This window comes from Asparagus officinalis, chromosome 10 (genome assembly GCF_001876935.1).
Source record: "Asparagus officinalis chromosome 10, Aspof.V1, whole genome shotgun sequence".
In the NCBI taxonomy this organism is placed as follows: domain Eukaryota; kingdom Viridiplantae; phylum Streptophyta; class Magnoliopsida; order Asparagales; family Asparagaceae; genus Asparagus; species Asparagus officinalis.
Genome location: NC_033803.1, coordinates 1,006,126 through 1,032,885, shown reverse-complemented (window position 1 = coordinate 1,032,885; position 26,760 = coordinate 1,006,126). Strand labels below are relative to the sequence as shown.

Sequence of the window (26,760 nt, the reverse complement as noted above, 5' to 3'; positions counted from 1 at the left end):
CTTTGGCCCTACTTAAAACCAACTCTTATCTTGTTAACCTTTCTTAAATCTTTCCAATTTAAAATCTAATTCCTAACAACTTCCTTAGTTTTAGTTGGCTAAATGGATGGAAATTAAAGAACCACATATGATGATTTGAGGGACTAATATCCAATAAGATGAGATACAAAGGACTTCTGCCTGAATATGATTTGAGAGAACTTGTATGTAATAGTTGAGATTTGGTTGACTAATATCCCAAGAATCTTAAACTTAAAAATGATTGCATATATCCAAGCAAAAAAAAAAAAAAAAAAGATCGCATATTTGCTTTTAGTAAAATATTACACAAATCAAACCATAGAAATCAGTAATCTATTCCTCTATAATAACAGGAGGATCCAAGATTCACTATTCATGATACTGTAAATGCACAGTAAATTATGTAGCATTTGTAGTACAAACAGGAACATCCAATATTTACTGTTCATGACACAGTAAATTATTGTAGCGCAAGCGAGATTAAAACGCAAAAAACATTACTGTAGCATTAGTGATGTAGCTCAGGTGACACTGTAGCATTTTAAAAATGTTACTGTAGTACTTATAAAGACTATATTTTAATACAAAATTACTGTAGCAAAAATAAAAAAAATGAAAGCCTGGCTAAACACGGGATGCACGCTACTAAATATTCTAAACTCAGATCAAAATATTAACTGATATATTTAATTGATTCAAACCCCGAATAATTACGTGCCTATTTTTCACTAGCTACAAATCACTGTTTGGTGTTCTAGTCCCCCACAGCCAGAAAAATCCATCCCTTAAAAGAACGCAGGCCGTCCACCCAATCATCAAAGCGCTCGCTGCCGTCCGATCTCAACTGGTGGGACCCACAAAGAGGCCCCCCACCCCCCACTATAAATCCGGCGCTGTAGTTTTTGCAGAATTAACATATCACCAAATACTAATAATAATAATAATAAGAGAGAGGGTTGGGGGGGGGAAAAATACTAAACCTAGGGTTTTCCGGACCTTCGATCTCCTTCATCTCGAGCTCGATCCATCGATGGCAAGCGCTCTCCAGTACTTGGAATCGCAGAGCAACGCGCAGCCGGAGCTCGCTGAGTGGTACAATTCGCTCGCCGATCTCTACCAGAAGAAGCTATGGCATCAGCTCACTCTCAAGCTCGAGCAGTTCGTCGCCCTCGCCGTTGTTCAGGTTCGCGTTCTATAATTGATCTAGACTTTATGGATTTTGGATAGATTTTTGTTGGAATTTGAATTAGGGTTTTGTTTAGTGGTGGTCGAATCCTGTGGGTCTAGAATTTTGAATCTGAGGTTGTCTTTGCGATTTTCTAGCATGTAGGAAGTTTGAATTTTTGAAGGTGACAACGTTTTAGGAAAGTCTGTAAGTTTTTGTGTTGAGATGCTAAGAATTAAAAGAATTCTAAACTTGGCAGACTCTTTCGTAACCGTGAGAAGATTTGGGGTGGTTCTTGTTCTTAATTTGACTTAATCGTCTCAAAAGAGGAAGTCCCAGTTAAGTAGGGGCAAGTTATATGAAGTTTTAAGGACCAGGGGTATTAGATTCAATTAGAAATCTGTTCTAATATGATCTTTTTAATATTGCTTTTATTCATGTTTTTGAGAGTGCACCTGTTTGTGTTGGTGGGTTCTTCTCATTTACGAAGAAAATATCTGATTTATGGTTAAACAATAAACAGCGGAAGCTTACAATCTTTGATTGTTTTGATGTTTTTCATTCAAGATGACTTGTGATATATTCAATGATATTCAAACATATAATACTGTGGACCATCCCAAAAGATAACACAAACTGTTCGTTGTCATGTCCATGCCTTGAAATTGACATATTTATGCTGGGTTTGAACATAATTGATCGAGACTACAACTTGATCCGAGTTAATGAAATCAAAGTCTGCAATCTGCGTATAAACCCTGATTTCGTAAAATATGGTTTCAAGTTTAGTCAGTTTGGCAAAGCATGTTTTTTCTTCTAAATATGTGTAGACTGAAGTTACCCAATCACGGTTTCACTAAATTGTAGTTCAGGAAACCACATTTTGATTGCCGAACAATAAAGGATTTGTGTTGTTTGACGTCCGAGCAATGTGAAACCATGGTTTCACTAATTGTAAGCTTGAATGTGTGATGGGGGCACTTGCTCATGCAGCCAATGTTTAATTCGTATTTTCATGTCTGCGGTATGTTTAATTTAGGACTTAAGATTGAAATTCCCAAGAATAGAGCTTTGTTGTAACCTGTATAATATTGGTTTGGCTAATATATGCTTTTCACCTAACATTGACTTTTCATTTCAGGCGGGCGATGCTCTCATACAACTATATCATAATTTCATTACTGACTTTGAGACCAAGATCAATCTTCTCAAACTTGCACAGTTTGCTGTGATAGTTTCACGACAATATTCTGAAAAAGATGCTGCTATTAGCTATCTAGAAGGTGTTATTGAGAAGCTCCGTGCTACCAGGGACTCGCGAATTGAGGAGCCAGCTCTTTATGTGAAGATACAAATAGCTGAATTTAATCTTGAAAAAGGAAGCCAAAAGGAGTGCAAAAAATTATTAGATGATGGAAAGACGGCCCTGGACAGTATGACCGATGTTGATCCTTCTGTCCATGCAAGCTATTACTGGGTATCTTCTCAATATCACAAATCTCGTCAAGATTTTGCAGAGTTTTATAAGGGTGCTCTTCTTTATCTGGCTTACACAGCAGTGGAATCTCTTTCTGAAGCATTCAAACTGGTATGGATTTTGATTTTCCCAACCACAAAATTGCAATGAGCTTTTGCTTTTTTGTCTCCCTCTGCTCTTCTGCATCTTCTAAGTATTATGACACAAATACATTTAGACTTCATTTTTTTTTATAGGATCTCTTTATTGTTCAGTTTTGACTATTTGCATGAATGTTGTAACTAATGTTTGATACTGTTTTCTGCTGATGTGAAATAACTTGTGGCTCAACTGCATATTTCACAGATTCACACTAGATGACTGGCACATAGATGCTGTACGTTTAAGTTTAAGTATTATTTGTAGACACCCAAGCTTAAAGGGGGTAGCTAGGATTTCTTTTGATCATGTTTGGGGAATAAGGAGTCATAGTTTGCTTTTCTGATTCTTTCTTTAAACCTGTTAATGAATGTGAAGAGAAAATCAAATTTCTTGTTTATAATGAAAATAAAAATACGTATCCACATTTATGTGTAAGGATGCACCTCTGCTTGTGTGCATATATGTATGGATGAGTGTAGATGCGTTCATCTGTGATCACAACAGTAGATCTGGATCCTTATAGTTGTTTCTTTCTGAATGTAATATTATATGAATCACAATTCATTTTTTTCATGCCAGCCCATTAGATTTGATGTGGAACACATATCATCGCCTTGTAGGCTTAGGAAGAATTGTTAAGGTTCCTGTGACTGGTCCTTAACCTCTTGCGAAAATGGCTGAGGGAACATGGTCAAGAATGGCTTCCAGTAAAACCTAGAAGTGAGTTGGCTGGCTTCCTTGGTTTCGAGTTCTAGCGTGTATGTTATGCAAATTGAGATTGTAGAACTTAGGGACATTTATCAAGATGTTCCTACTAGACTATTGTCCTAGGTAAAACTATGAGTGTTGATTTTTTTGCTATTTTCTATGATCTTTGAAAGATGATTCGGTTACTGCCAAGTGGTACTTGTAACATGTTTGGTTGGTGTTGTAAGATAAAATTCTTACCTTCCCTTTTCGACTTTTCAATTTTGGGTAGCGGATCAAGTTTACATTGTGTAACTTGGCTTAACCTATATAAGCGCTAAAAGCAATAGGCATGTTTGTTGATTTGGTAGTTTGGTGTTAAAAAGTCAAATTATTTAATCTGTTTCAGATTAAAAATGCTAGAGATTTTTCCTTGAATGGTATAAGCTATGGAATATGGAAGACTGGAAGTTAGGTAAAATGCAGCAAGTGGTCTTCAATAATTCATTTTAGGTTCAAACAACACTTCAGACATGGTGCATAGTGGATCATTTACAAGTAATGAACCACGCCCGAAGCTTACAGATATGCATCTTCAGCAGTGCGATTTTTCTCGGGATACCTGTCTGAATTTGCCAAGTTCTAGATTCTGGAGATTGTTTATTCTCTGCTTTTGACAGACAAGGTTTATGGGTACAAACCGGCTTTTAAATCTCTTATGTGCTATTAATTTATTTGGAATTATTTTCTTGGTCTAGACTTGTATAAGTAACTTTTACCATAAATGCTAGGAAAATATGAAGAGTGAAGAATTTTGATAATTCAAAGATCTTTTTCATCCTCCACAAAAATCTGGACGCAGCACAGTTGCTTATTGATTATTGATTAAAATTAAGATGTCCTCTTTGTACTGTATTAGTCATGGGCATCCTCTTCTTATTTCCTTGTACATCGTTGGAGAATTTTCTGCACCTTTGCATTGCAAGATGCAATTAATATTACTTCCAAAGTTAGTTGGTAGAACTTCTTGAAGTTTCAAACTTGTGGAACTGGAACCACCCTTTTCTTTCTTTAATCTGATTGGCCTGATTTGACCTTTATCCCAAGTAATGAGATTAGTTTACAAAAAATCCGTTTGCTACATTCAACTCTAGCAGTACTGCGATCTTTCCTCTTGAATTATTTACTGCTTGCTTTCTTTTGAATTCTCACCATACCCTCTTGGTTCTATTATGAGTTGAATTTTTACCCACTGCATTATTTCTCCTTGATTGACTGAGCGGCTATAGGGATGACTACATGCATTGTTTTACTAATTTCTCTATTTGTCGTTCCCTTGTTTTTCAGGATTTGGCGTTTGACCTCTCTCTGTCTGCTTTGTTGGGTGATAATATCTATAACTTTGGAGAGTTGCTAGCCCATCCAATTGTAAGTGAAATTTTACTTTGACCTATGACTGAAATTTTCTTTCAGAGGTCTAATGTTCTATAATGGATAATTATACCAGTGTAGAAAATAACGCGTTCTGTAGCGCAAAATAGTGCATAGCGTAACGTAGTGCCACCCTATCGCTACGTAGTGCTGGGAAAAAGCGCAGAAACAAAATAACATACGCTATTTTACCCATAGCGTACACTTTGTAACGCGTTTTCATAGCGCTCCATAGCTTAGGTTAAATTATTCAAGGGTTGGGATTGATTTTTAAAAGAATTTTAATGGCTGTGATTGAGTTTTTTTTTCAAATTAATCCGACTTTGCACTGAAAAAATTAAAAAGAGATCAAAGAATTACTAATTATTTTTTTGCTAATTAACTAGATTTAGAAGTAATAAAAACTGATACTTTTCTTTCAAAAATAAAAGCTGAAACTTCACTTGGATTACTATTAGATGTTTTTAGATTTATGATGTGCTATTACCTATTACAACTTACTGTGATAATGTGTGATGTATATTTTTTTTAACGACTATGCTTCTGGAATGATTGTTAAGGCATACATGGTTGATTTTGTTGTGAAATTGTGATGATATATTGATTTGTGATAGTATTTTTATGATGATATGTTCGAAAACTGTGATGAGTATTCATATTATTTGATTTTGAATATTATGTATCTATAAAATATTTAAATAATAATAAATTATTTAACATACGTTAAGAGTTTTACGTTAACCGGAGGTAAGCATTACGTTATGTGTTAGCGCTATTTTCAACATTGCATTATACATTAACTTTTTTTAAACATCTCATCCTAATTTCACTATTGTGGTCGAGGGAGGAAGCAAGGCTGACTATATTGGATATTTGGATATTTGTGTTAGTAAATGGTTGAGGAGAGTGAACATTAGCTTGGTTTGCAACTTAGGATGAGAAAAGAGGCCATGTCCGGGGAAAGGATTCTTCGTGGTTCGGAAGGGAGGGTCAACATAACATTGACTAATTGTGTTGGACATGCATGTAACAAATGGTTGAGAAGTAACTTATTGTATTAGATGTCTCAGTTAACAGATGGTTGAGAAGTGGAGACAACATGGTTCATTTGCAACTTGAAAATTGAAAACTTCTAACTTATAAAGTTACTATGTAAAACAGGTAGTAAATATTTGAGAACAATTAGAAGAGTGACAATCCATTCCCTATCAGTAGGTGCGTACATCAAGAGCTGTGTCATCTCTTTGCTTTGTGATGAACTCATTAAGCAAACAACGGATGTGCTACATGGTTATATGAAGGTCATGACCATCTAAAAGAGAGATTCTAGGCTTGAATTGACATTTTGACCTTCATTATTGATTTCTAGCAAGTAGTAACTGATATCTGGAGGAGAATTTTTTTTACATTACTAAATGGAACCACATACCTTTAGTAGTGATCTGTTCTCAATTGAGTAGTTCAAGGAGATACGTGCGCACCAATTTTCTAACATATCAATAAACAATAGTCATTATTGGTGACTCCGGAATGGATCCACATAATACCATATTTTAATTAATGTTATTTTATAGCTCTAACCATAGCTATATTGTATGCTGTACGTAGCAGGTTATGGTACGGATCCGGGTACGCAATTTGCCACTTAGAAAAATTGGATTCGTTAGGTGGTGCCTTGCTTCGATACGCAAGTTCGATTAGTGATATGTTGAAAAACTTTTCGGGTGCGTTTAAAGTTTTCCAAAGTATATAATAGAAAACTAAAAAGCTAATTATGACTTTTAGTATTTTTTCATACAAAATACTTAAATACTTTTTTTTATGGATTTTGTTTCTTTGTTCTATTTTTCCCCCCACAGAGCTTGTTTTAGGATCATGGTTTCGTTTTACATTTAATTAACATTAATGTTTAGTTACAGTAAAGTCATCGGCTCATACTCTATTGTGCATCTCCCTTCACTTAATTTTGCATTGCATCTTGTGCACGTGCACTTAAAGAGACTTTGCGTCTATCATACACGTAAGTGCTACGCCAATTTTGGGGAACCGGTTCGTGTATTGGAGGGAATCAATTCGCAAATGTACCGGGAATCGGTTTGCAGGAACTGTACGATGGTTCGAGTGGGTCCGGGGAATCACACAACAATGGCTCTTAACTTTCTCTTTCTGGCCTCTTTTTCAGTTTTTAGTGTTCTGTTATAACTGCAATTTTACCATGCCATGCAAAACTCTGTAGATATTTTAAGGCTATCCATGTTCTCTTAAAGTTGGCAGCTGTGCTTTGTGTGTGCTCTCGCATAGGGGCGTCTGGACTGCCTTTAACAAGAAGACCTATTCGATTTGTCGGACTACAGACCTCAAGTTTTGTTTTGAACCTAGATGTACAACTCGAACATCCTAGTTATAACCTATATTTTCTTTGGAGAATGGTTGCAAATAGGGGATTCAGCTTTTTCATGTACCACGTCGAATGCAAGCATTATTGCATTCTAGTCTAGTTCATGTGGATTTCTGTTACGAAATTTCATGACATGCATTCTCGACGATAAACATTATTTTAATGTCCTTGGATGAAAAGTTATTTTTTATCAATGAGGGGGATGGTGACATGCACAACCTTTATGGACTAGGTTGCATGGGTACGGGTAAGGGTACGAGACACGACAAATTTGTAAAAAGGTAGGGTACAAGGACACGGCTCTATATATGCATGTTACATATAGTTAAATGTACTAAAGTTAATAATTTACATAAGATCAATATTGTTTTTTTTCATTTACATAAGATCAATATAAGAAATAGATGTATAGAATATACATCCAAGAAGTGTACGAGTGTTTTAAACTAAAACATGTCTTATATAATTGTGTATAGGCCCGAATAAACATATGCACATATTCAAGAAGAGTCCAAGAGGTTTGGGTACAGGTACGAGTACGTGTTGGGTATGGGTACGACTTCCTAACAGAAGTACCCAAGTAACATAGATTACGGACGATGTGTAGCTAGAGTAGGTTGGTGTCTTATGCCTGGTCTCTAATAGAAATGTAGACAATTTGATTTATTGATGCCAAAAAGGAACTAATTGCATCTGAGGTTAATGGAGTTTTACCATACAAATATGAATTTCATTAGGACAGTTGATAAATGGTATCCCAGAGAAACAATATTTCGACTGTGCATTTATTTCATTAACCATCTTGCATGTTTCTTTGTCACATATATTTTTATATTAAAGCACCTTTTGGAATTCACATTGCGCGCTTATTGCTTTTCCTTTCACAATCTGATTTTCGTACTCAGAGGCCTTTTTCTGGTTATAAATGTTGAGAGTTCATAACCTTCTGCAGATCAATAGCCTTATAGGTACCAAGGTGGAGTGGCTTTATTACATACTTCAGGCATTTAATACTGGAGATTTAATTCGCTATCAAGAACTGTGTCGGGTTCATAATGCTGCCCTGAGTGCTCAACCTGCATTGGTGGAGAATGAGAAGAAGCTGTTAGAAAAAATTAATATTCTTTGCTTGATGGAGATAATTTTCAGGTAAGATATCCCTGTTGGATAACGGACTCTCACTTCTTCCTCTCTGTCAACTTTTTCTTGTTTCTAATCTGTGGTTGAAAACCTGTTGTTTACCTTGCAGTCGTCCCTCTGACGATAGAACCATTCCGTTGAGTTTTATTGCTGAACAAACTAAACTTTCCATAGAAGACGTGGAATATCTTCTCATGAAAAGTCTCTCCGTAAGTTTGTTTTCCAACTTTTTTAATCAAGCAAGTCTGTAGCTAACATCTTTCTAGATGAGAGTGGTACTCTAAGCCAAGAACTGGAAGCAAATAGCTCCTTAGTTTTGCTGAAATTATTCAAGTGTCAATCACTGACCTGCGCTTTTTCCATTTGGTTTGCTTGAAGGTGCAATTTCCTATATACCATTTGTAATCATCTTACACTTCATCTAAGACCATTCCTTTGTCTCGGATAAATTTTGCCACTTCAAGTTAATCTACATGGCCTATAAGACAACTTTCTCACCTGAAGACTGCTATTCGAGTTCATATGATAAGCCCTTGTCTGATCCATGATTTTCTCACTACGAATTTTGGCAGCATTGCAAGGGCTTTCCATATTTTTGCAGAACATTCTAAATTCAGCTTTTTTTTAATGTGGATTTCATCAGATCCCACAACTATATATGCTGAGCTAGCATTCACTCCATCCTTCTCTTCACTTCAATTGAATATCTTATCAAATTTATAGATGTTCCATTGTCATGATTCATGAGATTAATGAAACGGTTAACCATGCACAGGTACACCTTATTGAAGGCATCATAGATCAGGTTGAGGGAACAGTCCACGTCTCGTGGGTGCAGCCTAGGGTTTTGGGGATACCCCAGGTAAAGTCGCTGAAAGATCGTTTGAACAGTTGGCTAGGCAAGGTGCAAACTGCTTTGTACTCAGTCGAGGCAGAAACACCCGACCTTGTGGCTTCGTGAATCATGTCCTCTCTACCTTCTCTGTTTCTTGCCACCTCAGTATAACAGTTTATAGCAGCACCAGAAATGCGAGAAAGCACACGCTTGATGCCATGCTCTCTGCTCTTCCCCATTTATTAGGAAATCTGTGATCCGAGCAGTCAGTTTGCACCGGGGGTCTGTATTTTCGTTGAGTTATTCGGGAAGCGCTAAAACTAGAAATATGTTTACGAACACAGAAGGATGTGACCAGTAACTGCTGTTTTGAGCTATTGCTTTCGAGATCCTATCGCAAACTTAATTTTGATCTCGAACAGTTGGATGCCTTATTGCATTTACAGGAAAAAGTTATTCCTTCTTCTTTTTCCTCCGTGAATCTTATTATTGCAATTGCCAATTTTGCAGGATAATGTATCATTTTATTAATGTTTTTGAGTTTTATGCAGCTTAGTGTTTCTGTGGTGCAGCCCTGCGCATGAATCATCGATTGAGTAGTAATACTCAGAATATTGTTGAATTTTAGAGGCTTTTAGTTTGTAAACTATTATCCGCAATAGTAATAGTAATGTTACTGATTGCAATTCTTGCAAAAATTGCTGGAAGGTGATTGTTGGAAATAGAAACTGAGACCTTCATTCAATCTGCTTCCACATAATCTAGAAATATAGCTGTCATTTGATCTTTGTTAGTGGATTCTTCTTTTATAATCATCTGCAAATTTCTAGAACATGCTGACTGATAAAAATACAATATTTTCTAGAATATTAACTTATGATATATATATCCAAATAAAATTATAACATTTTCAATCGTTTATCGGAAAAAGAAATAATTTTCTTTAACCGGATCGCTAAAAAGAGGTAAGAGTTGAGAAACAATTTTTCTAAATGTGAAACCAAGATTTCCTAATTTTAAAAAAAATAAAGACGAAATATTCATTAATGAGTGTACAAACATGATACTAAAAGTTATTTATTTATTTATTTATTTATTTATTGTGCCTTTTTTTTATTAAAAAAAAAATTCTCCAACGTTAGGTTTGACCCTTTCCTACATGCATGGACTAATGACCAGCCCCCGCCTCCTCTCCACATACATTGAACACCAATAGCCACCAACCAAAATACCATTTTGACGCAAATTCATTCTTAACAATGTCACCGGCCGGGTGACCATAACACTAGTAGCCCTCACCTACCCCCCCCCCCCCCCCCCCCCCCCCCCCTCCACTTCAACGAGGCGATCAAATCTTATTACTCATGTGTTTCTGTTGAATCAAAATTAAGAAGCAAATAAATCTCCATCTCATTTTGACTTCCCTCGGGGAAAAAAAACCCAACTATAAATTGGGGGGAGGAGCCGATCTTGGCATCTCATCGGGCGAAGAGAGTCTCAAGGTCTGAGCTTTCTCTCTCTCTCTCCTCTTTCTGTTTTTCTTTTTTAAAAAAACCCTTGTGGTGGTAAAAATTTCGACTTTTGGCTCCTTTGATGGGATTGACATCTGGGTTTTTCTTGCTTTTTGAGATTACATGGGTTTGAAGTGATTGTAGTAATGGGTTTTTGTAATAGCCCAAACCTTTGTAGTTTAGATAGGATTATGTAAAGTCTTAGATGACAAATTGTAGTTGTGCTAGATTAATTTTCTTTGCAGACATCTAAATGTTCTCTCTTTTGAGTAGATCTCATGAATTATGTCCAGATTAAAGTCTGGTGCTTGTCCTTGTGTGCTTTATAGATCTGGATCCAATTTTGGTTGTAACTTTAGTTTCTTTATCTTTTATATACATCAATTTTGACTACGAGTGCTTTATGGCCTGTTTGGATGGAGGGTAGAGAGGGGGAAGGGAAGGGAAATTTTATTTTAATCTTGTTTGGGAGTTTTATTTTGGAGGGTAGAGGAGGGGAATGGAGGGGAAATTTGGCCCAAATTCTTACACCCCAAATTGGGGTGTAATGGAGGGGAAGGGAAGGAAGGGGAAAAATTCCCCTTCCTTCCCCTTCCTTCCCTTCCCTAAGTAAACTCCCAAACGCACCATTATAGAATCGTGGAATTAGGGTGGAAAAGGTAAGAACTTTACCATGAAAAGATCAGAATTCTTTGAGATCGCATTTTACGGTTCTCTAGGCAATCGTCTTCATAATATATTCGTTGCATTTTCTACAATTTGGGAGTCTGCCTTCTCGAATGTTTTCGTTTGTTGCAGAGTTTAGCCAGCATCAGAAAGACGTACCTAAGCAAAGCCTTTTTATTTTTTAATTAAATTAAATCTAAAGTTGAAGGTTTAATTTTTGACGATGATCTTGATACGTTGAACTGAAACAGTTTAGCAAGTTTTAAATTCTGCTTGCTCTGTGAAATATATTAAACCCTGCCTTATGATTCTAGATCTAGACAATCTTATCTTACTAAAGCGAATAGTATATCTTTTCGATTTTGCCTTGGTGAATCCACAGAAGAATATTTGTATATTACAATTCTCTATGAAATAAATCGTAATGAAATGGTATTTAGTAATTTCTTTATCATCCAAGTTTATATAATAACCTCATAGACTTCAAGAGATAGTTATGTTGTAGGGTAAAGTATTTGCTAACACGTTTATGTCACAAGTAATAGCCAACCATGCCACAATATTCTGCAGTTTTTGCCTGTAAGACAAAATTACTTCCTGTAATAAAAATATGGAATGTTTTCTTTTTGGGGGAATATTATATTACTTTAGGCTTTAGTGAAGAACAGGTTAAGTATCTGCCAAGAACACTACTATTACTACTTAATAGCTTTAGCTGAAGGATTGGTTAAGGATAAGGGAGTTAGAACTAGACTAAAGGAACAAATTCTGAACAAATGCACTGTCCTTTATGTCATTTTTAAGCACCTATTAAGTAATTGCGACACTTCTTGGAATCATTTTTTTTTTATGTTGCTATTTTATTTAGACCAAGGCGCTGTCTCTATTGTATATTTGTGGATCCTCTTTTGCCAAATACCCATGAAAAAGCAATGAGTGCATGTTTGTTTATGTGCTCAAGCATAAGTGAATTCCATCTTTAGCTTATAATAACATTCTTACTGATACTTTTTAAACAATGAATTTTTTTTTAATTTTTCATTGACTATTTTAATTAAACTTATAGGCATAGAAAATTTATTGAAAAGAGTTGCATGAGCAGCACACGTGCTACATTTATAGCTACAAGCTTGGTAGTAGTAGTGTCTAATGAAGCACTATTGATGACAATATAGCTTCTTCCTTCATGATCAAACATTTGTGTTTTGTGAACCCGTTCAATCTCTTCTTGTATTACCACCCTTTTTCCCCTTTCCTCTATTCGATGAGAAGAGACTATCTGTGAGACATTTTCTGCAAAATCTAATTACTCTTGTTTTTCTTATAATTTTATTTCTTCATTCTTGTCATCTTGTTGGATTTGTTCCCATATTGTATTTGCTCTACATATTGTGATTGGTTTACCTTTTTTTTTTCTTATGGGGACTGAATATCTTTCACTTCTCTTGGCTCATATTGATGAAATACATTTCCTATTCTTATAGCTTTCTGGTTTCTATTATTCACCTCTTTTTGCCTTATTAACCATAGAATTCCACTCAGTATGTTCGGCAATTGGTATCTGATGACAAACTGCTCATTAACCAGGTAAAAGATGGCTCAAACAAGAATAGGCCTAGCAGGTCTCGCTGTCATGGGCCAAAACCTTGCCCTAAACATCGCTGAGAAAGGCTTCCCCATATCTGTCTATAACCGAACAACATCTAAAGTCGACGAGACTGTAGAACGAGCTAAGCGCGAAGGAAACCTCCCCCTCTACGGCTTTCATGATCCCGCGTCCTTCATCAACTCAATCCAAAAACCACGTGTCGTCATCATGCTCGTTAAAGCTGGTGCACCCGTGGACCAAACCATAGCAACACTCTCGACCTTCATGGAGAAGGGTGACTGTATAATCGACGGAGGCAACGAGTGGTACGAGAATACAGAGAGGAGAGAGAAAGCCATGGCTGAACTCGGCCTTCTTTATCTCGGAATGGGAGTTTCTGGAGGTGAGGAGGGAGCGAGAAATGGTCCTTCGCTAATGCCAGGTGGCTCATTTGAGGCTTACAAAAACATCGAAGACATTCTCCTCAAAGTAGCTGCTCAAGTCCCGGACTCTGGTCCCTGTGTCACTTACATTGGCAAAGGAGGCTCGGGCAATTTTGTGAAAATGGTTCACAATGGAATCGAATATGGAGACATGCAACTGATTGCTGAAGCATATGACGTTGCAACAAGTGTTCACAGAGTGGAACAAGGGGGAACTCCTTAGCTTTTTGATTGAGATCACCGCTGACATTTTTGGAATCAAAGATGATAAAGGCGACGGTTATTTGGTTGACAAGGTCTTGGACAAAACCGGGATGAAGGGAACAGGCAAGTGGACTGTTCAACAAGCAGCAGACTTGTCTATTGCTGCTCCTACGATTGCAGCGTCCCTGGACTCAAGATTCCTCAGCGGGCTTAAAGAAGAAAGGGTTCAAGCCGCAAAGGTTTTCAAATCAGGTGGTGTCAGCGACATCTTGAGCAGTGAGCCAGTGGACAAGGCAAAGCTCGTCGACGACGTGAGGCAAGCTCTTTACGCCGCGAAAATTTGCAGCTATGCACAAGGGATGAACTTGATCAGAGCCAAGAGCTTGGAAAAGGGGTGGGATCTAAAATTAGGCGAGCTTGCGCGAATTTGGAAGGGAGGATGCATTATCAGAGCTATTTTCTTGGATCGAATCAAGAAAGCGTATGATAGGAACACAGAGCTACCTAATCTGCTCGTGGATCCTGAGTTTGCAAAGGAGATAATGGATCGACAGGGAGCTTGGCGCAGGGTTATTTGCCTTGCTATTAATTCGGGTATTTGTACACCCGGGATGTCTGCGAGTTTGGCGTATTTTGATACTTACAGGAGGGAGAGGGTGCCGGCGAATTTGGTTCAGGCTCAGAGGGACTACTTTGGAGCTCATACTTATGAGAGGGTTGATATGCCTGGTTCTTTCCATACAGAGTGGTTTAAGATTGCTAAACAGTCAAAGATTTGAGGTGAGTTTTTCCTCACTTTATCATGTTGTAACCTTATTCAAAGTGTTACGGATTATGTTGTTTACTTCTATTTCTATCTAGAGTTTATTGATTGTGTGTTGAAGTCTCCATTTTTTTTTTCTCTTAATGAATGTGATGAAACTCGGAACACTTCATGTAGTTTGTGGAGAGGCATAAAGACTGATTCTCTTTGTTTGGAATAAAATCAACTGGTTTGAATAATGGGTTTACTTTTTTCTGATCATTTGTCCTATTCATTTGTACCTTGCATTCAGTTCCCCTGCAGGCCATTTGTACATCTTTGGTGTTCACTTTGTTTTGTGAATTCATGTTAATAAGATAAATGGGCAGAGAGAGATGATGCAGAGAGTTGTTATGTGCACCTCTCTTCCTTCCTCTTTGATTTACTGCACTAATAAATATATTGATGTTGGTTTGTAGCCCGGAATTGACTTGATCTTTTGGGTCAAGTGTGTTGGTTTCGGGTTCAAAGTTTACTTGTCGCGGTGAAACAAGCAATTGCAACTGATTTTGTGAGTTGATAAATCCTTTTTCCGAAAGAAATTATTTTTTAAAAAATTTATAATAAAACGGTGTAGATCCTCGTCGACGACGAGGGATACAATATGACCTGTGACGATGATTTTATGTTGTGTGTACTTGTTGACGGAGAGAAACGCAGCTCGCTGGTTCCTGATGAAACAACAAAAGATGTATTAATTGCGAAATTATCTACAGAGAAGAATCTCAGTATGATCATTTGTAGCTGAACATCTACAAAGTGAGCTAAACACAACGGAGTTAAGTACTTACAATTATCTACAGAGGAGGTAATTACACGTACTAAACTGTGTGAAATGCTAACAAAATGAAGCTCAACTTGATAATTTGTCGTTGATTAATTTGACGGCAGAAAACTACAGCTACTCCACGATATAATTGGATCTACTTCTATCTTTCCCATGATTTTCCCTGAACCTTATCCATCCAAATGGACCAATGAGCCTCTACGTAGCGACCCCAAAATGCAACTCATGGATGAGATCCAACACAACAAGAGAATCCCCAAGAGCAGTCTGAGCCTCAAACGTGCAGATAATCCCACACCACAAACTTCCCTCAAAAGACACTAAACTCCTCCAAAATTACCACTTTCTCCCCAACACATTCCCCTCTGAGAGTAACCCTCCCTAGTTTCTAAACAACTTCAACATTATGCTTCTCCCTTCCTTTGTATGATGATAGGAGGTTTAGCTCAAATTCAACCCTTCACAGTACCACCAAGCAACAACCCAACACAAGTCTCAGAGCACAAACCAATAGATCAGTCCCCATGCCCACCTTCACTCAACCAAGTGAAATCCATGGAAGAGTTCAAACAGGCCCATGCCCGGTTCATCAAGCTTGGGTTCGACCAGAGCCCTCGCCACGCCGGTGAACTCCTCTCGGTTTGTGCTCTCGCCGACTGGGGAAGCCTCGACTATGCCTGGTCCATCTTCTCCGGCCTCGACAGTCCTGGTATTTTCGACTTCAACACCATGATCAGGGCGAATGTCAACCATTCAGACCCAAATGCAGCATTGCAGTTGTATTATGATATGGTACAGTCAGATGTGAAGCCTGATAACTTCACATTCCCATTTACTGTTAAGGCTTGTGCTCAGCTCTCAGCATTGAGAGAAGGGATGCAGGTGCATGGCCATGTTCTAAAGTTTGGATTTGACGATGATGTGTTTGTGAGCAACAGTTTGATAAATATGTATGGTAAGTGTGAAGAGGTTGATGCGGCTTGTAAAGTGTTTGAGCAGATTGGGGTTAATAAGACTGTTGCTTCCTGGAGTTCAATTCTGGCTGCTTATAATAAAATGGGCTTGTGGTCTGGATGCCTAAACTTGTTTGCAACAATGATAAATTCAAGCTCGATGCCCGATGAGAGCTCCCTGGTCAGTGTGCTCGCCTCGTGTGCTCACTTAGGCGCACTTGATATAGGCAGAAGCATACATTGCTCATTAATGAGAAATTTCAGCGGATTGAATCATATAGTCCAAACTTCGCTCATAGACATGTATGTAAAATGTGGGTTATTAGAGAAGGGTCTGTTAATCTTCAATCAGATGCAGGAGAAGAACAAGTGGGCATATAGTGCAATAATCTCCGGGCTAGCAATCCACGGGGATGGCGACAGAGCATTGACAATCTTTGCCAACATGCTCAGAGATGGGGTAGAGCCTGATGAGGCTGTCTATGTTGGAGTATTGAGTGCATGTAGTAATGCTGGGCTAATTGAAGAGGGTCTTCAGTACTTTAAGAAAATGCAGTTGGAACACCAAATTGTGCCCAAATCGCAGCATTATGGATGCATCGTTGACCTCCTGGGTCGGGCTGGAAAAATCAACAAGGCCCATTCACTCATTGGGTCCATGCCAGTTGAGCTTCAGACTGATATAGCCTGGAGAAGCCTACTGAATGCATGCAAGATCCATGAAAATATAGAGATGGCAGAATGTGCAGTCAGAAATCTAGTGAAAGCCAATTGTGCAAAGGCTGGAGACTACGTAATTTTGTCAAACATGTATGCAAAGGTTGGGAAATGGGATGATGCAGCAAGGACCAGGACTAAAATGTTCGACCGAGGACTCACTCAAGTACCTGGGTTTAGTCGTGTCGAGGTTAAGGGGAAGATGCATACCTTTGTTTCGATGGACAAATCTCATCCACAAAGCAATGAAGTACATGAGATGCTCTACCAAATGGAGTGGCAGCTGAAGTTCGAAGGATACCAACCGGACACATCAGAGGTGTTCCTGTTTAATGCAGGTGGGGAAGAAAAGATTCAGGCGCTCAATGGCCATAGCCAGAAACTTGCAATTGCTTTTGGTTTATTAAATACAAGCGAAGGAGATTCGATAAGGCTAATTACAAACCTGAGGATGAGTGGTGAGTGTCATAGCTATACCAGACTGATCTCTAAGATTTTTGAGAGGGAGATTGTTGTCAGGGATCGTAACCGCTTTCACCACTTCAGGCAAGGAGCTTGTTCCTGCAGAGATTACTGGTGAGAGAATGGAACAAAAAACAAGGATTGTGAAGTATCAGTCCACAACAAGAAGCTTTACATTGGGAGGTCAGACCTGGGGTATTTGTACATTTTGCAATGTTAATTATTTCATTTTTCTGTAAATAAAACTGCTCATAAGCCCAAAACACAAAATTCTGGAGCAACGGTGAACCTTTACTAAACCAAAACAGTCAAACAGAGTACTCTCTTGATGTTTGTTTTATTGCTATGATGTTTGTTACAACCTCCTCGTACACATAGATCAAGCTTCAACAATCATGCATTTGAGTAACAATTCAAGAGAATAATATCAATGTTAATTCAAATTTATGGAGGAAATAGCTGATGATAGTCCATTCGCTCTAGGATCACTTCTTTCTAGCAAAACTCCACGAGGATCTTCTCTAACAAGCATGGGCAGAACCCCTTGCGAGCTCCATGATTTTCTTACAGCATCAGTGGCTCCTTCCAGGATGATTGCAAAAACAGCATCAAAGCCGCCTGCTCCTGGAACGCCAGCTAATAGAACTCCTTCCATCCTCATGGTGGCATCCAGAAGTCGAGTTTGTGATGCTGGTTCTATCTGCATCATTCAAAATGAAAAACGAAAAATGAAAAATGGAAAATGAAAAGTGAAGACTAGTAAAATGGTAACTAACCATGACAAGCTGATTGATCCAAGTATTCTGTCTATGAATTCTAACATTAATGCAAAAGAGAAAGCCAAATGAATGATCTCAATTTTATGGGACTTGGTGCATAAGATCCGATAAAAAAAACAATGAAATTTGTTTGGCACTGAAGACAAAAAGCAGCAGCGTCGACACAAAACCAATGAAGCATAGCACCGCACACATAGTATCATGTTTTGTATTGGTAGTGTTAATTGAAACCTTCAGCCTTGCAAATGACAGGACAAGTTTAGCATTCACAAAAGTAGTTATCTGGAAATAGCAAAAAGTAGGCATGGAGCCAAATAATAAATGGCTATGAAATTCATGATCGTTCCAAATCAGATAAATTTGCGATAAGTAAATTCATGCACAAGCATGTGAGATTAAAGTAGGAGGAGAAACAAATAGTATAATTAGCTGTGATAATAAATCAAGGCCCATCAAGAATTTTGTTGGCAAGCAAAGAATTGATCAATCGTCTACAAAAAATTGCAAAAACCTGCGAATCATTGAGTAGCTTGTGATGATTTTTAATAACTGAATAAATAAGGTACGGTACACATCCAATGGTTCTTCAAGAATAATTAATGGTGCAGCTTAGTGAAAATTTTATATTATTTGCAGAAATATGATTAAAAATAAAGAAAAAATTTTGATAAGAAGGGAATGATATTTTGTTTATTATGTAGAATAGGAGAATCAGGTCAAAATAGTTTGGGCACATGCACCCTAGACCAAGAACTACGGGTTAAATTTTGCTTGTTATGTCGGAATGTGGCTTGGAACGAGTGGTTATGGCCCGATCTGCCCAATTCCTACCCGCTTATTTTAGTATTAACCTTGGGTAGAATTCAGCCCTGGATGTAAATATGTCACTCTTGGACTTGAGAATATTAAATGGATCAATACATGACCTATTTTTTACCAAAAAAAAGTGAAAAAAGAAACAGATTGGCCCCAGAAAAAAAAGGGAATAGCTTACAGGAACACCTGCAGCATTGCCCATCTGTTGCATATGAAACCTGATCTCAAGGAAAGCCTCTCTTGCTCCAAGCAATGATTTCACAACTAACTCCTGATACTGATCAGCAACTTGTCCCATCCACTGCAAATTTATTAAATATATTAATCAACTTGCTAGTGCCTATTTTTTGTTTCCTTCATATTCTAAATACAGAAAAGATGCTAAACCAAGAATAACTTGAAAAACAAGAATTTCATTACAAGTTAGTTACGAAGAATAAAAAAAAAGAATTTCATCACAAGGGTTTCTGCTCAACCAATTAGTCTTTCCTTTTAATTACGCTTTGTTATGATTTTGAAGGTTTGTGCATATTCCCTTAGGAAAAGAAGATTCAATAATCAAGATGAAGAAGAAGTCACATTTTTAACTTTTCTATACTGCAACAATGAAGCAAAGCAGCTTCCTTGTTTTAAACTCCATTGAAAAGATTCTAAACATGACTAACAAAAGAAAACATGATGAATTTCCTAAAAATCAAATAATAAAAAAACTGCAAAATATCTCCAATACACTGTACATGATTATACCTTGTCAGGTGCATGACCACTGCAAGTACTTATGATTTGGCTGTATGCCTCCCGTTGCTCTCCAGAAAATTTGTTTAATATATTGAATTCTGCCTCAAGCTTTGAATTAGCATCTGCCAGTCTTCTCCATGTTTCTAGAGACTTCTGAGGATCCGCCTTTTGCCACTGTTTCACTGAACCAACCATTGATGGAGTAGAGGAACCCCCAGTCCCTGGTTCCCCTAGCAGCTGCAGAAAAGAACATAACTTCAACTATAGTAATTATGACACAAATCCACAAACCCTCCTGTACTACATAACCTTCTAAATAATAAGAAGCAGAAAATATCAATATCCAACGCTCTCCAGTGTATATAAACATTGAAATTAAACAAAGTGCGCCTCTTCAAGAAACCAGCTTAATATAATTGAAAAAAGATAGCGGGTTTTATGATCATCATATATAACATTCTAGAACCATGAATTATATGCTATGGATCTGTCTCAAAATCATGTTCATCCATGAAAGTATTAATATCACCAACAGGAATTGGAAAATGCGAGTTCTAATAAAATACAACAACACTTGTGATCAGAGAGTGGCATGTTACCCAAACAAAATTGCTAGTCCCATATATCATCGTGAATACCATATTTGTAGTAAAAGTAACACTATTCATCAAAAAACAGCAATTTTTTTTAATAACAAGTTGAACTCACGAGGGTCATCAATGGAGGCAGGCAAAATTTCAACTTCTCATGGTCCCATTTCACTTTAAGAACATTACTGATGTCATCTGGCAAATGGAATCCTCCTGTAACCTGTCGTTATAGAAAAAGAAACACACCCGAATTATCATCTTTATGACTAAATTGGATAACATATATCCAGACAGATAGGTAAAGCTTACACGTAACTTGGAGAAAAGGCATGAGTTTACAGGTATGATATATAACATATGAATTGTGCCACTGAATTGTGCTTTTGTCCAATTAGATATACTAAATGAATTATTAAAATGCTGCTGAGCCGAGAAAAGGTTCATGACTTATTGAAAACAAAGCTTATATAGTATGGATCATCTTAACTACATATCTCTCTGATTATTGACAGATTTGAACTTGTTTTGATACACTACGTCATTTCACTTGTTCCTGTGCTTAAACAAAGCCAACAGGTGTAAGGTGTCTGTACACACTCAAAGTTTGCCTTGCTACTTACCAACAAGTGCAAGTGCATGACTGTTAAACCTTCCCGTAATTTTCTTTCGAATTTATAGCTAACATAACTGTCAAGAATACCTGATTCTGGCACAAAACACAAGCTCATATCTTTTCAACAGAACTGATGGAATTAATTAGTTTTTTTTTCTCTACCAGTCTACCAATGTAGGTTTGTTTCTGAAGTATGAAAGTTAAGATATTTTTCCAGAAGAAGGGCTTGAGCAATACTTTTTAAGTTTTAATTCAACTCTGAAAACAGAAAGGTCAAAGATGAAAAGCACATAATTCACGGCGAGAACAAAATTAAGAAACAAGTAAACGATCGCTACAATCAGCAGATGAATTAATCAATATCTCATCCAAATAGCCACAAGATCTAGGAGTTCACCTAGTCTATGAACAATTTACTATATTAAACAGATACATAACAAGAAGAAAGAACGTCAGGAGAAAATCGAATGTAACGCTGACTACCATAGACGGCAGCACTGACATCAAAACCACTGCCAACTTTCCCTTGAGCTATGCAATGTGCACTTTGAGCTATGATATGTACCAAATCAAGATCTGAATCAACAGATTCACTGGAGATATCTATATTTGAAAATGGAAGATTAACAACTCCAAGGTAATGAAGAAGAGCTGCAACCACAGATGTGGTCATTGCTGCTGATGAGCCTAGTCCAGTCTTCGCAACCTCAGGTTTGCATCTTCCAGCAGCCCCATTGGCCTCCTCCACGTTAAATGTAATTGAAGAGAAGGGTGGAATTGCAGCCAGTGCTTCTGCAGTCAAGGGAAGCCCGTGTGCCTCGATCTAAAGTTAAGACTCGCCATTAATTCAAGTATTCAAGAACAGCCAACTTGATTATTTAATGTCCAACTAGTGTCATGGAATTTCATATTACTGGGACTACATAAAAGCCATGCGGCAATGTTCAATCCTATCTTGCAGGTGCAAATAACACTCAGAAAATGAGAGGTGAAAATACACTAGTGAAACAAGAATATAATTCACGAAGCATAGATAAACATCACATAAACATGATTCAAATTTGAACGATCAGCCTTGTTGTTTACTAATAGAACGGACATGAAACCCAATCATGTATTTGCACTTTCCAGAATCATGCTGTGCACAGAGGGTCCTAAGCAAAGTACTCAAAATGAACAGAGATCATTAAGTAGTGTACCATATAGACTAGGTAGTGCATCTAGCAGAGGGTTCTTCATTTTGGAGGATTATCTCCTTTTCTAGTTTCTCTCAAGCCAGTTTGGTACCATCACAGTGATCTGATTCCCGTATATTATTATACCTCAGCACAGTTTTATGTCCATTCTCAAACCATGCAAATTAATACACAAATTATATCTGAGGCTGCACTCTGCAGTTGCTACTAGTGATTTTAGTTTTAGCGTAACTTGCAATGTAGATAAGTGGACTTATCGACCATCATTCTGGAATTCTTTTGTTGTTTTAGGTAATACTTAACTTCAAGTCATTTTTTCTTTTACCGCAAAGCATGTTCTCAAAAATAGAAATTTACTTAAATTTTAAATTCTTAAATAATGACAAAACCTGTTGAAAATATAAAGGATATTTTGGTCATTCCTCATTTGATTTGTTTTTCTCTTTTCTCACAGCCGTTTCCTATCCTCGACCATGTTTTTTTACCTTCCCCTTTTTGCAAAATTCAATAAAACAGCTTAGTATTATATTAATTTTTAAAAATTAAAAACATTTAATAAGAATTTAGATGACCTGAAAAAAAATTTGGTCAATAAATAATTTAAAGAATTTGTGATGTCTTTTATAACTTTCTTCATTCATGATTATAAAAACATAACATTGCTATGTTGAAATTAATTAATCACAGGTTTTTCTATTGGAATTTTCTCAAATTTTGTTTTTTATTGAACATATGGCATAAAAAGATAATGTTGCGATTGAAAAAAAAGCTATAAGGAAACTTCGAAAAAAATCTACAGGATACTAAACCAGTCTGATAGTTATAACTGTTTCCAAAGATCAGATTTTATCCCTTTTATTGATGCATTTAATTCCTAAAATACCCCTAAAGTTCCCACTTATTTACAGTTCTAGGTGTGGAACACCCAAAAAAACCGCCTATCCCTTAAATAGTGGAATGAGAAAGAGAAATTTTTGGTGCAAATTTACTACACGTGACATCAGTGTTCCAAAATCAGTTTGTCGGAGCACCGAAGCTGTAATCTATAACTAACTAACTAACAATATATAGGTAGTGAGTTGGCATAATCCCCTCCACTCATTCAAATGATTGCGTATCTCCATGCACTTCTCAACCCATGTGAATGGGGTCCCCCATTTGAATGAGTGGAGGGGATTGTGCCACCTCACTACCAAGCACAAAATTTGTGTTGGGTACCAATCATACGCCATATTTCTCTCTCTCTCTCTCTTCTCTATATATATATATATATATAATATATATATATATATATATATATATATATATATATTAATATAGGCAAAAATTCTGTCAACTTAAACGTGGAGCGTCTCACTTAAGTTTCTTATCCATTGATGATCACGTTGATTGAGCTACAATTGTGGAGATCCGCTCCGTTAAACTTGATCTACATATTCTAAAACACCCACATCCTGGGGACCAAATTTGGTGTGAACTCGTTGTGGTTGACGCCTCCGTCGAGCATCGTAAAAAGTTTATTCATTCGAAACCGTTTAAATTGATACGAGTGGATGAAGGGTCAAACTACGACGGGTTCACCCTAAATTTGGTGTGTTGAGGTTTTAGATATGTAGGATCAAGTTGACGACGAGATCATCACAAATATAGCTCAATCAGTGATCATCAGATGGATAAGAAACTTGAGTGACGTCCATTAAGTTGCGAGAAAGTTTTGCTATATATATATATATATATATATATAATATATATATATATAATTATAATATATATATAATATATATATAATATTCATATATATATATATAATTCCAGAGGGTGTATCTTGCTAAAAGAACACTTTATCCATGTACATTAGACATACGTTTATTTTCTCCTGCTCGCCACTTTTCCCATGTTCTTGAAAAGAAACCCAGGCATTCTAATGGAGTAGGTTTGGTATGATTGCCAAAAGAATCAGGAAAAGATCCTAGTAATGCAAACTTGCAGAGTGTGCATATAACAGTTATAATATGTAGAATAATAGAAACAAAATGGACTTGTTATGCATTCAGAGAAGCAAGATCAGTACCTGATTTCGGAATGAATAAAAATCATTGCAACCTAGGATAGTAATATCCAGACCTGCATGACTAACCCAAATAAAATTCCAGCACATGAATTTGAGTGGGAAAGAAAACTAGCCAAATGGTGGCTCTAGACAAAGGGAAACACATAAGAAAGTGAAAGGTGTAAATCACTTAAAACCTACCTTGCAAAAGGAGTTTTGTAAAGTCATCCTTTCTCTCCTTGTCAGAGAAGATCACCTTAGAAGCTGCTACTGAGTATTGCACAGCTTGTTCTACAAAAGGGTTTACTGATTCCCTGTAATCTTAAGGAAACAAAAGTTTATTAGAAAGTGAATAAAGAAATCATGCAGTTTTTTGTCTGATTTCATCTTAAAAAAATATGCAGGATATATAGATCACAAATATAGAATATAAAGAATGATGAGGACAGATGCACTAATGTTCGGGCGACTAAAAAATATCATATAACCTTACTCTTCAAGAGGGTCAGTATGAAGCAGATTTCAAAGAGAGAAGACAACACATTGGAGGGGAACCTGAATTCAAGATCCAACAGATTGTGACATGACTTAGGTAAATCAGCGCACTAAGTCACTAACCATCATTACTTGTCATCTATGCTTTTTGCAGTCAGAATTTATCACTTACATGTTGGTTATTAAAACCCCAAAAAAGAATTAAGCAATTCATTACAAGCACTTGTTAACCTGAGTCTACCCCCCCAGATTCATAGCGCATGCAAATATGACCAACAGTGCTATATCATGAAACCTGATGCTAGATGGCCAGTTTGCAGATAAATAGACCTGCCTTTTCTGTTCATGCAGTTCAAGGTCATGAAACAAAGGAGCCAAGCTTGCATTCTCCTAGATTTGGAAGGAGGTAAGGTGAAGATATAAGATGACATTGTTACAGGAAACTGAAATCATTTCCAAGGAAATAAAAATGGAGAAAATAGTAAAATATGGCATTGCAAAAATAACAAAACAAAAATTAGATGAAAAGTTCACATTTATTGGGGTTGTGAAGGAAAAGAGGGAGGGGGAAGTAAACAGGCCAAGTGCTAAAAGAGTAACTAGAACGACATCCCAAAATAGGGAGGTAAACATAAAATGAATATTTTTACAGCTTTTGGGTTGGAATAGGAGGATTTGTGGATAGACAAAGAAAGCAGGAGGAGGTTGTGGGTGCTAATTAAGGGTCACTCAATTTACCAAAGTAAATACACCTACACATTTGACAGACAGATAAATTAATGAAATGTGATAGGTTCCATATCAGGGGAAATGAAATTTCTATAAAACGAGGTAGAGTTTTAGGGTGAACACAAAAAAGAAATTTATAATATGCTGACCTACTCGTTGAGCTAGGCTAACTTGACATTTTGAGACTTAAACCTATTAAGAAAGATTTGAAAGGCCATAAGCCAATTCTAAAAATATAAAACCCAAATCTTTCATTTTGAAAACTAATAGTTTTTGCAGTAATGCTCCATTGATATTCATACCCTATAGGTATTTTACAATTCTTAGAAACTATCAAAAATATTTTTAAAGATCTCTTTTCCAACCCAGCTGCCAACAGGACATTCTTAATGCAAAAATAGCTCTAGAATATACCAAAAAGAAAATCACCATAAGAAACTAATGTGAGGAAACATTAGAATCTACACTCAAAACTAATAAATCCGAACCTATTCATGCAATACACTTCTATTTTATAATGATGTTCATTTTAATTGTGTCACATTGAATTTGCTTGTCACTGCATGCTTTGGCTCATGTGATAATACAAGCATTTGGTTGCAGGTATATACATGATGTAGGCGTGAAAATAAGTATATAGACACCGGTAACCATAAAAAAATATTGGTCTGCATCAAATATCATGCCAATTAAAACTTGCCTTGAGGATGTGCATTGAAGAGTTGAATTTTTAAGCGAAAGTTTGTATGTAGCTTCCCGAGAAAGCTGGGGAGATGTGACTCGGACATCTGTCCATGACTGCAAAAAGAAACAAACATATCATCTAATTATTTAAGCTTCACATGATAGTTTTTAGCACGGATTGTGTGCCCTATTTTCATACATCCTTTTCTGATGCAAATATCACACATGGTAAAGAACCAATATCATCGATGTTTTGAAATCTGATCCTAATAAGGTTGGGTTGTACGTCCCCAGTAAGGTTCAAAACTTTATTTATTAAGGTCTCAGTATGTGCATTTTGCTTTTCATCAATGGATGAAAGAGTGAATAGATCAACTGACACGCTGATAAAACCACCTTCCAAAATAACTGTTTAATCTGTTACAAATTACTGCTAGAAGCATTTTTGTTGCACCTTTCACTCTACCATCCAATTCTACTCCTTGGGGTTTAAGACCATTTCAAATTCAGTGACCTTTTACCCTTGCTGACAACATTCAGAACTACATCATAAAGACTGCTGCAAATCATAATTCTACACAAAATACCACAAGAAAACAGACATCCAATAAGTAGAAATATCAAATTTGCTTGGTAAAACAC

General features: G+C 36.8%; 4 protein-coding genes across 4 annotated transcripts; 3 read left to right on the top strand and 1 right to left on the bottom strand.

Annotated features, from left to right (window-relative positions):
- On the top strand, positions 949–9,845 carry LOC109825350 (26S proteasome non-ATPase regulatory subunit 13 homolog B-like). The gene is made up of 6 exons (XM_020392197.1): positions 949–1,204; positions 2,328–2,774; positions 4,839–4,919; positions 8,273–8,469; positions 8,570–8,669; positions 9,236–9,845. Exons 1-6 carry the CDS (start codon positions 1,052–1,054, stop codon positions 9,419–9,421), a joined length of 1,164 nt encoding a protein of 387 aa, XP_020247786.1. The 5' UTR covers positions 949–1,051; the 3' UTR covers positions 9,422–9,845.
- Positions 10,639–14,725, top strand: LOC109825349 (6-phosphogluconate dehydrogenase, decarboxylating 3-like). Its single transcript, XM_020392195.1, is given in 3 exon segments — positions 10,639–10,797; positions 13,060–13,680; positions 13,682–14,725. Coding segments are annotated over 2 exon segments (1,419 nt in total). The 5' UTR covers positions 10,639–10,797; positions 13,060–13,066; the 3' UTR covers positions 14,487–14,725.
- LOC109825092 (pentatricopeptide repeat-containing protein At1g31920) lies at positions 15,312–17,668 on the top strand. Its single transcript, XM_020391813.1, has one exon. The coding sequence runs from the start codon at positions 15,723–15,725 to the stop codon at positions 17,544–17,546; it is 1,824 nt and encodes a 607-aa protein (XP_020247402.1). The 5' UTR covers positions 15,312–15,722; the 3' UTR covers positions 17,547–17,668.
- LOC109825391 (phosphomevalonate kinase, peroxisomal-like) lies at positions 17,734–26,241 on the bottom strand (the record flags this gene model as incomplete). The annotated part of the gene is made up of 8 exons (XM_020392246.1): positions 17,734–18,128; positions 19,202–19,324; positions 19,771–19,998; positions 20,470–20,574; positions 21,401–21,787; positions 24,232–24,284; positions 24,412–24,524; positions 26,135–26,241. Coding segments are annotated over 8 exons (1,383 nt in total), but the record flags the coding sequence as incomplete, so codon positions are not given.